Source organism: Oncorhynchus gorbuscha, linkage group LG07 (genome assembly GCF_021184085.1).
Source record: "Oncorhynchus gorbuscha isolate QuinsamMale2020 ecotype Even-year linkage group LG07, OgorEven_v1.0, whole genome shotgun sequence".
NCBI classification, from domain to species: domain Eukaryota; kingdom Metazoa; phylum Chordata; class Actinopteri; order Salmoniformes; family Salmonidae; genus Oncorhynchus; species Oncorhynchus gorbuscha.
This window is the reverse complement of record NC_060179.1, coordinates 75,577,999-75,593,194: the sequence shown is the minus strand read 5'-3', so window position 1 is coordinate 75,593,194 and position 15,196 is coordinate 75,577,999. Positions and strand designations below refer to the sequence as shown.

At 44.4% G+C, this 15,196-nt stretch overlaps 1 protein-coding gene across 9 annotated transcripts; it reads right to left on the bottom strand.

Moving 5' to 3' along the window:
- Nucleotides 1-3,154: 3,154 nt before the first annotated feature.
- LOC124040358 (serine/threonine-protein kinase ICK-like) lies at nucleotides 3,155-13,466 on the bottom strand. Of its 9 annotated transcripts, none has more exons than XM_046357487.1 (14): nucleotides 13,324-13,466; nucleotides 12,499-12,807; nucleotides 11,774-11,828; nucleotides 10,630-10,751; nucleotides 10,422-10,501; nucleotides 10,204-10,336; nucleotides 8,569-8,740; nucleotides 8,147-8,317; nucleotides 7,512-7,889; nucleotides 7,128-7,330; nucleotides 6,490-6,650; nucleotides 4,722-4,829; nucleotides 4,445-4,552; nucleotides 3,155-4,104 (listed from the first exon to the last, which is right to left on the bottom strand). In XM_046357487.1, exons 2-14 carry the CDS (start codon nucleotides 12,597-12,599, stop codon nucleotides 3,950-3,952), a joined length of 1,947 nt encoding a protein of 648 aa, XP_046213443.1. In that variant the 5' UTR covers nucleotides 12,600-12,807; nucleotides 13,324-13,466; the 3' UTR covers nucleotides 3,155-3,949. The 9 variants fall into 9 exon arrangements, 8 of the variants coding, with proteins under 8 accessions (XP_046213443.1, XP_046213442.1, XP_046213444.1 ...); XM_046357486.1 differs by having other exon boundaries at nucleotides 12,499-12,650; nucleotides 13,324-13,460; XM_046357488.1 differs by having other exon boundaries at nucleotides 13,315-13,459.
- Nucleotides 13,467-15,196: the final 1,730 nt, after the last annotated feature.

Below are 15,196 nucleotides of genomic sequence, written 5' to 3'. Positions count from 1 at the left end.
AATGCATTGTGAAACAAACATATTAGAAGGCAAATCACATATTCTTCGACTCCCTCTTACAGAAGATGTCATAACAGACAACAGTATTTTAAAACACGACCCACAAAAATAATACAAACCGTAATTGCAAATCGTATGACTCTTTCTTGATATATAAACCGACGAGCCAATCCTTTACTGCGGATGTGAGGGCGATCTGGCTGCGACATCTGTCACCCCATTGATCGCTAGGGTTGATTCGGCTGATCTGGCTGGCTAGGCGGGTGTCCCCTTCCTCCCTCACCGCTCCATGTGCGTCCCTCCCGAAGCCCCGCGCTCGGTGGAAGAGGACGAGTTTCCCGGACGAGCATCGTTGGTATACGCGTAGCTGCACTCCCTGCTAGAACCTCCAAACAAGCTCAAGGCCCATTTGTAGGAGAAACGTAGGGAAGTCAAGCTCCAAGACTTCAGACACATCCAAATGAGGCACTGCACGTGGCAGTCTGCCTTCTTTTGAATTATTATTTTTTTTAAACTTTGAAAACAGTAACTTCAGCAGTTGTCAGCTCTGGATCAAAACCCAATCAAAACCCAAGGACCTCATCAAAACCCAAGGACCCAAGGACCCGATCAAAACCCTCTCACCTTCCCCCCCTACTCACAAGGCAGGCAATACGCTCGACCTCATCTTTACTAGATGCTGTTCTTCCACTAACCTCATTGCAACTCCCCTCCAAGTCTCCGACCACTGCCTTGTATCCTTTTCCCTCTCGCTCTCATCCAACACCTCCCACACTGCCCCTACTCGGATGGTATCGCGCCGTCCCAACCTTCGCTCTCTCTCCCCCGCTACTCTCTCCTCTTCCATCCTATCATCTCTTCCCTCCGCTCAAACCTTCTCCCACCTATCTCCTGATTCTGCCTCCTCAACCCTCCTCTCCTCCCTCTCTGCATCCCTTGACTCTCTATGTCCCCTATCCTCCAGGCCGGCTCGGTCCTCCCCTCCCGCTCCGTGGCTCGATGACTCATTGCGAGCTCACAGAACAGGGCTCCGGGCAGCCGAGCGGAAATGGAGGAAAACTCGCCTCCCTGCGGACCTGGCATCCTTTCACTCCCTCCTCTCTACATTTTCCTCCTCTGTCTCTGCTGCTAAAGCCACTTTCTACCACACTAAATTCCAAGCATCTGCCTCTAACCCTAGGAAGCTCTTTGCCACCTTCTCCTCCCTCCTGAATCCTCCGCCCCCTCCCCCCTCCTCCCTCTCTGCAGATGACTTCGTCAACCATTTTGAAAAGAAGGTCGACGACATCCGATCCTCGTTTGCTAAGTCAAACGACACCGCTGGTTCTGCTCACACTGCCCTACCCTGTGCTCTGACCTCTTTCTCCCCTCTCTCTCCAGATGAAATCCCGCGTCTTGTGACGGCCGGCCGCCCAACAATCTGCCCGCTTGACCCTATCCCCTCCTCTCTTCTCCAGACCATTTCCGGAGACCTTCTCCCTTACCTCACCTCGCTCATCAACTCATCCCTGACCGTTGGCTACGTCCCTTCCGTCTTCAAGAGAGCGAGAGTTGCACCCCTTCTGAAAAAACCTACACTCGATCCCTCCGATGTCAACAATTACAGACCAGTATCCCTTCTTTCTTTTCTCTCCAAAACTCTTGAACGTGCCGTCCTTGGCCAGCTCTCCCGCTATCTCTCTCAGAATGACCTTCTTGATCCAAATCAGTCAGGTTTCAAGACTAGTCATTCAACTGAGACTGCTCTCCTCTGTATCACGGAGGCGCTCCGCACTGCTAAAGCTAACTCTCTCTCCTCTGCTCTCATCCTTCTAGATCTATCGGCTGCCTTCGATACTGTGAACCATCAGATCCTCCTCTCCACCCTCTCCGAGTTGGGCATCTCCGGCGCGGCCCACGCTTGGATTGCGTCCTACCTGACAGGTCGCTCCTACCAGGTGGCGTGGCGAGAATCTGTCTCCTCACCACGCGCTCTCACCACTGGTGTCCCCCAGGGCTCTGTTCTTGGCCCTCTCCTATTCTCGCTATACACCAAGTCACTTGGCTCTGTCATAACCTCACATGGTCTCTCTTATCATTGCTATGCAGACGACACACAATTAATCTTCTCCTTTCCCCCTTCTGATGACCAGGTGGCGAATCGCATCTCTGCATGTCTGGCAGACATATCAGTGTGGATGACGGATCACCACCTCAAGCTGAACCTCGGCAAGACGGAGCTGCTCTTCCTCCCGGGGAAGGACTGCCCGTTCCATGATCTCGCCATCACGGTTGACAACTCCATTGTGTCCTCCTCCCAGAGCGCCAAGAACCTTGGCGTGATCCTGGACAACACCCTGTCGTTCTCAACTAACATCAAGGCGGTGGCCCGTTCCTGTAGGTTCATGCTCTACAACATCCGCAGAGTACGACCCTGCCTCACACAGGAAGCGGCGCAGGTCCTAATCCAGGCACTTGTCATCTCCCGTCTGGATTACTGCAACTCGCTGTTGGCTGGGCTCCCTGCCTGTGCCATTAAACCCCTTCAACTCATCCAGAACGCCGCAGCCCGTCTGGTGTTCAACCTTCCCAAGTTCTCTCACGTCACCCCGCTCCTCCGTTCTCTCCACTGGCTTCCAGTTGAAGCTCGCATCCGCTACAAGACCATGGTGCTTGCCTACGGAGCTGTGAGGGGAACGGCACCTCAGTACCTCCAGGCTCTGATCAGGCCCTACACCCAAACAAGGGCACTGCGTTCATCCACCTCTGGCCTGCTCGCCTCCCTACCACTGAGGAAGTACAGCTCCCGCTCAGCCCAGTCAAAACTGTTCGCTGCCCTGGCCCCCCAATGGTGGAACAAACTCCCTCACGACGCCAGGACAGCGGAGTCAATCACCACCTTCCGGAGACACCTGAAACCCCACCTCTTTAAGGAATACCTAGGATAGGTTAAGTAATCCCTCTCACCCCACCCCCCCTAAGTTTTAGATGCACTATTGTTAAGTGACTGTCCCACTGGATGTCATAAGGTGAATGCACCAATTTGTAAGTCGCTCTGGATAAGAGCGTCTGCTAAATGACTTAAATGTAATGTAAATGTAAAAAAATCTATTGTTCTTCTCCTGGGCAGCTAACCCAGAACCCAGTAAATAAGATTTTTTTCTTAACTACTAAATCAGACGATATACACACCAATGAGTTTATTAACTGTTGTTAATGAAATGGTCATTACAATACCACATAAAATGTTAGCAATGGCATTACATGTTTTTACAATTTGGCCCAGCAGATAAACCAAGTCAACGTACAATCTCTCAATACATTTTTTTGAGAGCCACACAATTCATTACAAAGAAAGACTAAAGCCAATTCTGTCATCAATTCTGATTAAAATAAAGCACAGAGTTATTGAGTTAGAGAAAAAAAACAATGAATAAAATATAAAAATGATCAAGATACAAGTGTTTCCTGTATTCCAGAATGTCTCATGAAAGAAAGCACCAAGAAAAACATGTAAAAAAATAAATAAAGACAAATTGGCAACAGAAAAACAGTGTTGGCCAAAATATCACAGTGATATTTGCAATATAAAATGCATAAAGACTGGGTCGTGGGGACTTCATGGGGCCGTTTTACAAAATCTATGGAACAAACATTTTAAGAAGGGGTTGAGAAAGTTATGCTACGCAATAAAAAAAAAAATGGTATGGAATTTGTCACTGAACAAAATGTGACAACACCAACATTTTGCAGAGGTCATTTATCCATATAATGCACACACACACACACACACACACACACACACACACTGAAAAAGTTGTACATTGAACAATAGACACAGATTAATACAAAACCAAGGTTATTGCTGTATAACATGTACATACTTTGATATGAAAACATACATTTTTCCTTTTATAAGGAAAAGACAAATCTGAAGTACTGAAATAACACAAGTGTCCCAAAGAGGCCACTAGCGGTGTCCATATTTGGCAGACCAGTCTGTGCGCCCATGGATGGCCTGTGCTGGGGGGCGAGACCGTAGGCCAGGCGTAGTCTTGGTGGGCGACGGCACATAGGACGAGGCACCCATCTGACTTCTGCTAGACGACCTCCAGGTTGCATAATCTGTGACAGCAGAGACAAGCCACATTATTACCTTACAATAGAATTACATTACTACACAGCACCTAGCCTGGATTGACAACTGTGCATCGAGACTACAAAGATCCCTCACTTGATGCTGTCCAGTCCCCTATAGGTCCCTCACTTGATGCTGTCCAGTCCCCTATAGGTCCTTCACTTGATGCTGTCCAGTCCCCTATAGGTCCCTCACTTGATGCTGTCCAGTCCCCGATAGCATCAAGTGAGGGACCTGTCCAGTCCCCTATAGATCACTCACTTGATGCTGTCGAGTCCCCTATAGATCACTCACTTGATGCTGTCGAGTCCCCTATAGATCACTCACTTGATGCTGTCGAGTCCCCTATAGGTGCGAGTTGCACTCTTTGGCCAGCAGAGCCAACCTCTTTTTTGTAATAGTTCGGTACATATCCGCTTGGAAGAGTATTTGAACCTGTGATTGGGCCATCAAAGATAACAGGAAATGTACCTTACATGTAATACTGTTAGCACACACCACAGATAAGACATCACCCTAGCTTATACCACACAGCCCTCTCACTAGTGTAGTAGGATGACAGGTGATAAACATGCAGGACATTGGTCCCAACACAAATCATTACCATGAGTGCCTCGGTTAGGAAGTGTTCCTCCAACAGGAATTTTGCTGCCCCAGAGGTTGCTTTCACTGTAGTTGGAATTTATTGCCATATTCTTTTTAGTACTTAAACCTGCAGGGTTAGATGGGATAGATTAGGAAATAGAGTTTGATATGTCATTTCCATTGCAACAAGCTGCACCTTGTGGTTCAACAAGACTACATCATGACTCAGCAACATAGCCACTGAGATGATGATCATTGATAATCAGGTGCTGAAAAGAATGTGGTTTCATCCAGGTTTGAAAACCATTAGGCATTCTATATCAGAGCATGTACATATGCTTATGGCTCTGATTTGGTAGAAAAATGGCAGTTACATCAAGTTCAAAGTTTACTGAAAAAGAAGGCTCAATGCCGATTAGTGACCTCATTTTATGAACGTTTGGGGTCACTTAGAAATGTCCTTGTTTTCCATGGAAACATACATGAAATGTGTTGCAAAATGAATAAGAAATATAGTCAGGATGTTGACAAGGTTATAAATAATGATTCTTAATTGAAATACTAATAGTGTCCTTCAAACAGCTTTCGTCAAAGAATCCTCCATTTGCAGCAATTACAGCCTTGCAGATCTTTGGCATTCTAGTTGTCAATTCATTGAGGTAATCTGAATAGATTTCACTCCATGCTTCCTGAAGCACCTCCAACAAGTTGGATTGGCTTGGCCTTATGGGCACTTACCATACGGTCAAGCTGCTCCCACAACAGCTTAATTGGGTTGAGATCTGGTGACTGTGCTGGCCACTCCATTATAGACAGAATACCAGCTGACGGCTTCTTCCCTAAATAGTTCTTGCATAGTTTGGAGCTGTGCATTGGATCATTGTTCTGTTGTAAGAGGAAATTGTCTCCAATTAAGCACCGTCCACAGGGTATGGCATGGCATTGCAAAATGGAGTGATAGCCTTTCCTCTTCAAGATCCCTTTTACCCTGTACAAATCTCCCACTTTACCACCACCAAAGCACCCCCAGACCATCATATTGCCTCCACCATGCTTGACAGATGATGTCAAGCACTCCTCCAGCATTTGCGTCTCACGAATGTTCTTCTTTGTGAACCTCAAATTTAAATGAATCTGTCCATAACACTGTTTTCCAATCTCCCAGTCTGTTCTTTTGCTCATCTTAATCTTTTATTTTTATTGGCCAGTCTGGGATATGGCTGTTTCTTTGCCACTCTGCCTAGAAGGCCAGCATCCCGGAGTCGCCTCTTCACTGTTGACGTTGAGACTGGTGTTTTGCGAGTACTATTTAATGAAGCTGCCAGTTGATGACTTGTGAGGCATCTGTTTCTCAAACTAGACCATCTAATGTACTTGTCCTCTTGCTCAGTTGTGCACCGGGGCCTCCCACTCTTTCTATTCTGGTTAGAGACCGTTTACGCTGTTCTGTGAAGGGAGTAGTACACAGCGTTGTACGAGATCTTCTTTATTGGCAATTTCTCACATGAAATAGCTTTCATTTCTCAGAACAAAAATAGACTGATTAGTTTCAGAAGAAATGTCTTTGTTTCTGGCCATTTTGAGCCTGTAATCGAATCCACAAATGCTGATGCTCCAGATACAAGTTGATGTTATTTTAAATGGACAGAAAATGTGTCTTCTTTCAAAAACAAGAACATTTCTAAGTGACCCCAAACCTTTGAACAGTAGTGTACATTGGCAATAACTGAAAGTGCCTTGTTAAAAATATCCACTTGGAAGAAAGGTAAGGTTTTTGTATTTTCTACCTGGTAGATATCTTGACTGCTTCAAGTAATACTGTTTGGCAGAGGCTGTCCTTGAAGGCTCCTGGTAGGACATGGCCTTGTTCAGATTCAAAGGTGCATCCTCACCTGTCGTCACCTGCCCCTTAACTTTGGGGCTGCTAAAATCCAAAACATTTCCGTACCTGAAAGGCATAACAGAAATACATAAAGCCCTTATCTGAAAAGATCAGACTGATAATGCACAGGTCACTGGGATAATGCAGGTCACTGGGATAACGCAGGTTAAAGCAGGTCACTGGGATAACGCAGGTTAAAGCAGGTCACTGGGATAACGCAGGTTAAAGCAGGTCACTGGGATAACGCAGGTTAAAGCAGGTCACTGGGATAACGCAGGTTAAAGCAGGTCACTGGGATAACGCAGGTTAAAGCAGGTCACTGGGAAAACGCAGGTTAAAGCAGGTCACTGGGATAACGCAGGTTAAAGCAGGTCACTGGGATAACGCAGGTTTACTCAGGTCACTGGGATAACGCAGGTTTACTCAGGTCACTGGGATAACGCAGGTTAAAGCAGGTCACTGGGATAACGCAGGTTTACTCAGGTCACTGGGATAACGCAGGTTTACTCAGGTCACTGGGATAACGCAGGCAGACAATCTCACCTGCTCAACGTCTCCTCTCTTCGCTTTTCTGTAGGAAAGTTTGTTTTGCCCAGAAAACTTAGTGAGGTCAGCTCAGTGTCCTCAAAGTCATCCCACTCGTCACCCTTTAGGAGGCCTGTGCCATGGCCCCATCGCCGGCGTCCTCCACCCTTAGGTTTCGTCTGATAGCTTAAGAAGTTGGCATTCTCAGCCTCCTGGGTCAACTGTTAAAAAAAGGAAATGGTGTATTAACAATCTCTATGGAGGGAGAAAGAAGAAAAACAGTTCAATTACATTTATGAAGAATTCATCAACTTTCCATTTAATTTTGTATTTATTTAATGACATTCCACTGATGAATGCTTGCCGTGCTCAAGTAGCCCTGGTTGGTGACTGAAAACTCACCTGGCTCTGCAAGCTCTTGTCAACAACATAAGTTAAGCGGGTCTGTGGGACCATCTCAGTCTCCTCCTGCTTCACCATGCGGTTGGGCTGCTCTCGCAACAGCTTTGAGTGCCTCTGGTACGATGGAACTGGGGTGGGGGCTGAGACTGGGGCTGGATGGATCTGTTGCAGGGGCCTGGACGAGGTGAAATGCTGATTTGGGGGCGCTGGCTGGGGAGGGGGCACTGGCTTGAGCAGCAGCAGTGGTTGTTGCAGGGGCTGCTGTAATGGTTGTGGTGGCTGTGGAGGTAGGGGACCTGGCTGAGGCCTGCCCTGCTCCAGGATCTGCTGAGGAGTGCCCAACGCCTGACCCACGTAGAAGTAGGAGTACCTGAGGGCCTGCAAATGGAGAATAAAATACTTGATTGGCTTTGAAGGATCCCAAAGCAGGACATATTAATCAATTGACATGCCATTAAAATGTTAGAATATCTAACCTGTTTAGCAATGTACAAGCTAACATAGCTTTAAATCTGATAATTATTTCAGTATTCACCATTCTATCAGTGGATGGTAAAATAACTATTCTAAGGATCCATTCTAAACATTTATTTTAGCATAGATTATAACAGAGATATGCCCAAGCCAAGGTTTGCTACATGGGCAGAGGCTGGCCTCTTCTTAGGGTCCCACTGGAGTAAGTCTCTCATCAGTTGAATGGCCTCAGTACTGGCGTTGGGGATCAGACTGCTCAGATTACTGGGGACACACTGGGGCCAGCGGAAATTCATGGCTGCTGACAACTGGAAGCCCTCCAGCCAGTCATTCTAGAAGAAGTGGATCCAACACAATGATTATTGACCTGCTTATTTTACCATATAAAATAGATGTAACCATTTTTTAGATGTTATGACAATGTCATTTCAAAAGCACATTACACAAGACTGATCACATCTTCAGTGAGGTGTGATTTCTCTATTTAACACCACCACAAGACATTTTACATGATGATGTGAGGACAGTATAGCTTGCTTTTGGCTGACATTCTGGATCTAACAGCCCCGGAGAACAAGGCTACCTTCATTGGAGTTCCCAGGACTTGGCAGATTTTGAAGATGGTGTCCACTTCACTGGAGCCAGGGAACAGAGGCCTGAGGGTGTAAAGCTCTGCCATGATGCAGCCCACAGCCCACTGGTCTATGGGAGAGCTGTACGAGGTGGACCTCAGCAACACCTCTGGAGCTCTGTACCTGGAAGACACCACAGGGAAGGGAGAAGGTATTTATAGTCTGGTTGATGCTCCCCATGATAAGAGAAATACTACAAGAGGTTTAATGTCACAAATTGACAGAAAATCAGAAAAATAAATTCAGATAACTAAATATGGTGTCAGTAGTTAGGTTTCCATCCAATTGGCGAAGATTCTAAAATTCGCATTGAAAATATGCACATTTTTCCACCAGTGGTGTTTCCACCAAACAGACGTATGTGATGGCGTAGTGCACACACAATGCTTATGTTTTTATGTACCGGATCAAAATCTAAAGTCCAAAGTGTTGCCATCGGACTTTCGACTCTATGAATAGTTTTGTCACAAAAAGTGTTACATTAAATAGCAAATGTGTCTACCCTGGGCTTGGCACATGCGCTCTAGCCAACAGCTCACGGATACAGTACGGGTAGGCTGGCCTACTGTGTATGATGAGATTATGGATAAGAGTGAGAAAAAATAAATAAATTGTCAAATGGCATTCAAGCATCGATCATCATGTCACCAGAATAAGACCCTCAATATTTATTGGAAAGCAGCATCAAGCTCATCACTCTGCACTTTCACCACCCTGTGAAGATCAACATAACTGATTTCATCTGTAGCCTTATAAACTGCATGGTTTCCAAAGTCGTAGTGGGAGCGCCAAACACCATATCATCGAGTGACTCAAAGTTTACTTTGATATGTGTGAGGGAAAAATTATGTTTTCACCTTATTTGTATGAGATTAATAGTTTAAAATGATTTACTTAACTAATATTGTAGTAAGATATTTCCTTCATCCTGAGTGAACTGAGAGGAGTGTTTTGAAGCTGGGGCTGGCAACTGATTAAGTGATGGCTAAGTAAAAACCTACAGATGGCATTCCATAGATAAAAGATGCGGTGGGTGTCACCGAGATCGAGAGAGCCTGGAGGAACAGAGCAAAGGCCTCAGTAGTCCCAATCTTCCTGGCATCTGGGAGACAGCACCAGAGGCAGATGACCATAGGATGAACCCAAAGTGGCTTATCTATATGGGGGGGTGGGTTGAACCAGCTATGACTAAGCAATCTTGGTACGAGGTATATAAGGAACAGCATGGTCTGTAAAGGGTAGGTTCTCAGCCTAACAGTCAAGACTGTTGAGTTGACAGTTTCATTATTGCAATAAGATGATTGTTTGAAGAACTGACTAAGTCTCTCTCAGTACTGAAATTCCACGACATATGATGGTTATTATATCAATATTTGTGCATAAAGGTGTTTCCAACACCATTTCTCGCATTATTAACTTTACCGACACAAATATATCCCACCATGTCGAATTAACAAATGATCTGTAAGCATTTAAATCGCGCAATTTATTTTTTATATACGGTATGACTTCACTCGTATAAAAGCTGTGGATAGAAATGTGGTTAGTGACACATAAACCCATCATATGGAGGTAACAAAACTAACCATCTCGTTGAAACATAATCTGTGTATGGCGGCCGAGATCTTATCTCACGGGCAAGCCCAAAGTCAGCTATTTTCACAAGCTCTGGTCCCATGCACAGAAGATTCTCAGGTTTCATATCCCTGTGAAAGAATCCTAGGGGGAAAATCATACAGTGAGCATACAAAGTAACAAGTAAAAAGCATTAGCAAAAAGTGCTAGTGTATCATTCTAATCATACCATGCTTATGAATAAATGCTAATCCCTGCAGTATCTGGAACATAATATTTCGCACGGCAGATTCAGGGAACAGCCGAGACCTGTAACATGATACAGATAACAATATATGAGCTATGATTTTGACCTACTGACAATTATCCCCAAAGCACTAAACCCATTTCAAATAGCCTATATTTAGGCTATGTGAATCAAAAAAAGCTATATTTACCTGTCTTTCATTAGTTGATACAAGTTCTCCTTCATGTATTCAAACACAAAGTACAAGTGGTCATTTTCCCGTATAACCTCCTTGAGTTTGACCACATTCGCGTGGTTGAGTTTCTTCAAGGACTGAAAGGAGTGAATAAATTAGATGGTACCTTAGCAATCAAGACAAAGCATGAGGGAAATAACCTCAATCTGTAAATCATCAAAAACAGCTCTGCAACACTCCATCATGGCCAGACTTAGATACCACAGGATGCTGCTGAGCTGAGGACAGCTCATAACAATGGCTGAAACGGTGCAAATGGAATGGCATCAACCACCTGGAAACCATTTGTTTGATGTATTTGATACCATTCCAATAATTCCGCTCCAGCCATTACCACGAGCCCATTCTCCCCAATTAAGCTGCTGTCGGCCTCCAGACTTAGAAACATAAAAAGGTAAGACAGAAGATCTGACCCTTAAAACCGGCATACAACAAATACGCTTTAGTTCAAAATAAAAACATTGATTGACAATCAAAGCATGAATAAACTGTATATCATCTTGGGTACAGTGTGGGGAACAACTGGTATTTCTTAAGGTGCAGCCTTTAGGGATTTCTTTATGCTTTATAACTCAGGTGTAATAAAGAAAACTAGAGCAGATCATAGTAAATGCAGGTGAAGTTTTCCCATGCACTGAAAAGGATGGAGGTAAATGGAGGCACCATGCCATAGTTTTGAGTAGAGGGGAAAGTCGTTATGGGTCTTGGTGGTGGCACATGCTATTTACAGCTGACATTCCAACCAAGATCCCTGGAGGGCTGGTTTTCTTCTAGAATGCTGCTACACTCCTTTGGATTCAAGCTCTCGGCAAAGAATGAATGTCTGGTTCTGAGTGAGGAACTAGAGAGTTAAAATCCAAAGACAGTACACACAAGAGTCACCTTCTAGATTCTTTGTGTTGGTTTCTGTGGTTCTGAGTAGAGGTGAAACAGTAGACAACTGAACAACTGAAAGCATAGGCTGTATTCTTTAGGCTGCCCTATACCGGTGTGGTGCAGTGCCTCCCTTTCCACCACTGCTGGACAAAATCCTAGGGGAAACACTGCACTAGGTGGAGCATTTTACACACAAGCATCATATCTGTTAAGGAGAACTTACTATGACCTCACGAAGATTCATGCATTCCTCCCATGAGTAGAATTTTCTCTTCATTCTGAAACAAATATGTAATCATTTCAGCGTAACTGAATTAAAGGACCAACATATCATAGATCATACTTTTTATTGTAAAACATATCGGGACTCTTTTCATTGATATAAGAAGTTTGATGAATACGTATAAAATGTATGATTGAAAAGAGCAGGTTTATAACAGGCAGAGGCCCTGTCCATTTCAATCTCAAGAGAGCGACACCACCAACATCATACATTTATGCAACTAGTCTGTGGCTGCCGAACCCCCCACATACTTCCTGTCAAAGTTATAACTAGAAGCCAGACGTTTTTATGATCCTGCCCAAAGGTACTCACCAACAGATGCCTTTTTTTCAAATCAGCCAAATAGGTGGGCCTGTCAGTCATCCGTGCACTTTCATTCATCGACATCTGCCTAGACAGCTGTCAGCTTAACCACGCGTGGGATTGGCCACCGGCTAATGCCATTCCTAGCGAATCCCACAGGCACTGGCAGCTAATTTTACTACACGGCTTAGCAGCTACAACAACTTGTAAGTTGAAGCCATTCCAATTTAGGTACCAGAGGATAATATGTAACCTACACTATACACCAACCCTTCGAAAGGTGGGACTGCAATTGCCCACAGAGATCACAGCCTTCTTTTTTTTCATACTAACAATGCTATGACAATGTGACCTCCACTCACTTCTTAATTGCGACCAGTTCTCCTGATTCCAGGCTGCGGCCGAGGATGACTGAGCCGTAGGTGCCATCCCCGAGTTGCCTGAGCGTGGTGTATCTATTCATGGTGCTGCCCTCTCCTCACCATCGCCCAGGAGCAGATCAGATCAATACGTGCTGAAGGAACACAGAGAGGTGGTAGGTTGAAGGAACAGAGGTGGTAGGCTGGCAGCCTCCTGCAGCAGTTGAGTGTAACCAGATGTTCCTGTGACAACAACAGTGGACCACAGGCACAGCTGGAGGACTCATGTTGTCATGGGCTTCTTGCCTCCTCCTGAGGAAAAGGGATGGGAAGGGGTGGGGTGTCATTAGAGGAAGCCATAGAACCAATCACAGGGGAGAAATATACACTTATTTTTCCGTTTCCAGACAATACAAGGAATCTGAGACAGATGGTTTCTAATTTCATGCAAATGATCTTCTGACTAGACCTTCAACAGACAGTAGTCAGACTGTTTTAGCCTATTTCATTACTAGCTACCTAGCAAACGTTACCTACAGGGCAGGCATGCATACGATTTTAAGAGTAAAAACTGTCTGGTAAGATTTCTGACCAGAATGTCATGTTATGGTTACTGCTGCAACGAGAAACAGATGTTGCAGTCGAGCTAAGGTTAACGTTAGCTAGACACACGATCAATCTTTGACTTCTGCTGATAATAATGACAAAAAGCAAAGTCAAAATAGTTAAAAAGACACCCACCCAATCCGTTTCAACTCGAATAACGGACATTTGAAGACAACACCAATAAACTACTTGTATAGAGTCGAGCACACTCACTCACATTACCTCCAGGCCCATCACAATAAATCACAGCTGCGCGACCAAGGGCGTCGCAGATTTGCGTATTCTACATCAGTGGTGTTTGACGGAGGTTGGCAACCAATGTTATGTCACATTACTGCCATCTACTGGACTTGGTGTTCTTACCACATCTGACCAAGCCTGCGTACAAAGTGTATCATCTCTGCTTTGACCAATGATTTATATAATGCCGCGTTCAAAAGAACTCGGAACTGGGAAATGTCCTACTTCAGTGCGTTCAAAACAACTGGGAACTGGGAAAAATACGCCTGCGAAATCGATCTGAACGTGACAATAGCATATGCAAACCTGGGTTTATGCCATGTTCAAAAGAACTGGGAACTAGGAAAAATATATGGCCAATTCATGACGTCAGTGGTTTGAAAGCCGGAGCTCTAGAAAGAGTCCCGAGTTGGAATTCCAGCCACTGTTCGGCCATTTTGGCACTCCCCAGAAGGAACAGTCCTCCATAGCAATAAATGGAATTCTACGGTATTTCATTAAATGTTTCAAGAACAAAATTACACATATTTAAGATACATTTTCTTGTAGTGGGGACAGTAACAGAACTTTCAAAAAACTATACTTTAAAGAAAATGTTTTATATACTTTTCAATCTTTTATTTGTCTGTTTATTTCACATAATATATTTTAAAAGTATGCATTAAGGTGTCTGAAATAGAATCAAGGTGGCAAAAACAAATGTAGACATTAATAAATGCATTTATATAGCTTCCAAAATATTTTTTACACCGTGACGGAGTGCCAAGATGGAGGTGTGGAGGCTTCAGAACAGTGCCCTCTGGGTGCAATCTAGTGTATACATAAATCATTTGACCTGATACCAACCCAATCTTCAACACATATTGCCATGTCATATTGTTATGTTGCGTCAGTTGGAGATGACTAACGTTAGCCTCTTCAGCAGCTTCACAGTTAGCAAGCTTCACCAAGCTTTTGTAGCTGCCAACCCACCCTCCCTGCTTGGGTCCAGGTGACCTTTCCTTTTTCTACCCCCTCCCCCTAAACTAATCAAAATATATTTTATATTTGAGATTCTTCAAAGTAGTCACCCTTTGCCTTGATGACAGCTTTGCACACTCTTGGCAGTCATTTTCTCAACCAGCTGAAATGCATTTCAATTAATAGGTGTGCCTTGTTAAAAGTTTATTTGTGGAATTTCTTTCCATCTTAATGCGTTTGAGCCAATCAGTTGTGTTGTGAAAAGGTAGGGGGTATACAGAAGATAGCCCTATCTGGTAAAAGACCAAGTCCATATTATTGCAAGAACAGCTCAAATAAGCAAAGAGAAATTACAATCCATCATTACTTTAAGACATGACGGTCAGTCAATACGGAACATTTCAAGAACTTTTAAAGTCTCTTCAAGTGCAGTTGCAAAAACCCATCAAGCACTATGATGAAACTGGCTCTCAAAAGGACCGCCACAGGAAAGGAAGACTCAGAGTTACCTCTGCTGCAGAGGATAAGTTCATTAGAGTTACAAGCCTCAGGAATTGCAGCCCAAATAAATGCTTCACAGAGTTCAGGTAACAGACACATCTCAACATCAACTGTTCAGAGGAGACTGCGTGAATCAGGCCTTGATGGTTGAATTTCTGCAAAGAAACCACTACTAAAGGACACCAATAATATGAAGAGACTTGCTTGGACCAAGAGACATGAACAATGGACATTAGACTGGTGGAAATCTATCCTTTGGTCTGATGAGTCCAAATTTGAGATTTTTTGTTCAACCTCCGTGTCTTTGTGAGATGCAGAGTAGGTGAAAGGATGATCTCTGCATGTATGGTTCCCACCAGGAAGCATGAATGAGAAGGTGTGGGAGTGCTTTGCT

Coding starts and splice junctions, on each gene's coding strand:
- LOC124040358 (XM_046357487.1), bottom strand. CDS start 12,599: ATGAATAGATACACCACGCTCAGGCAACTCGGGGATGGCACCTACGGC. Junction 10,337..10,421: donor AGCATTTATTCATAAGCATG/GTATGATTAGAA, acceptor TTTTCCCCCTAG/GATTCTTTCACAGGGATATG. Junction 4,105..4,444: donor AGGGGACTCGACAGCATCAA/GTGAGTGATCTA, acceptor CTGCTGTCACAG/ATTATGCAACCTGGAGGTCG.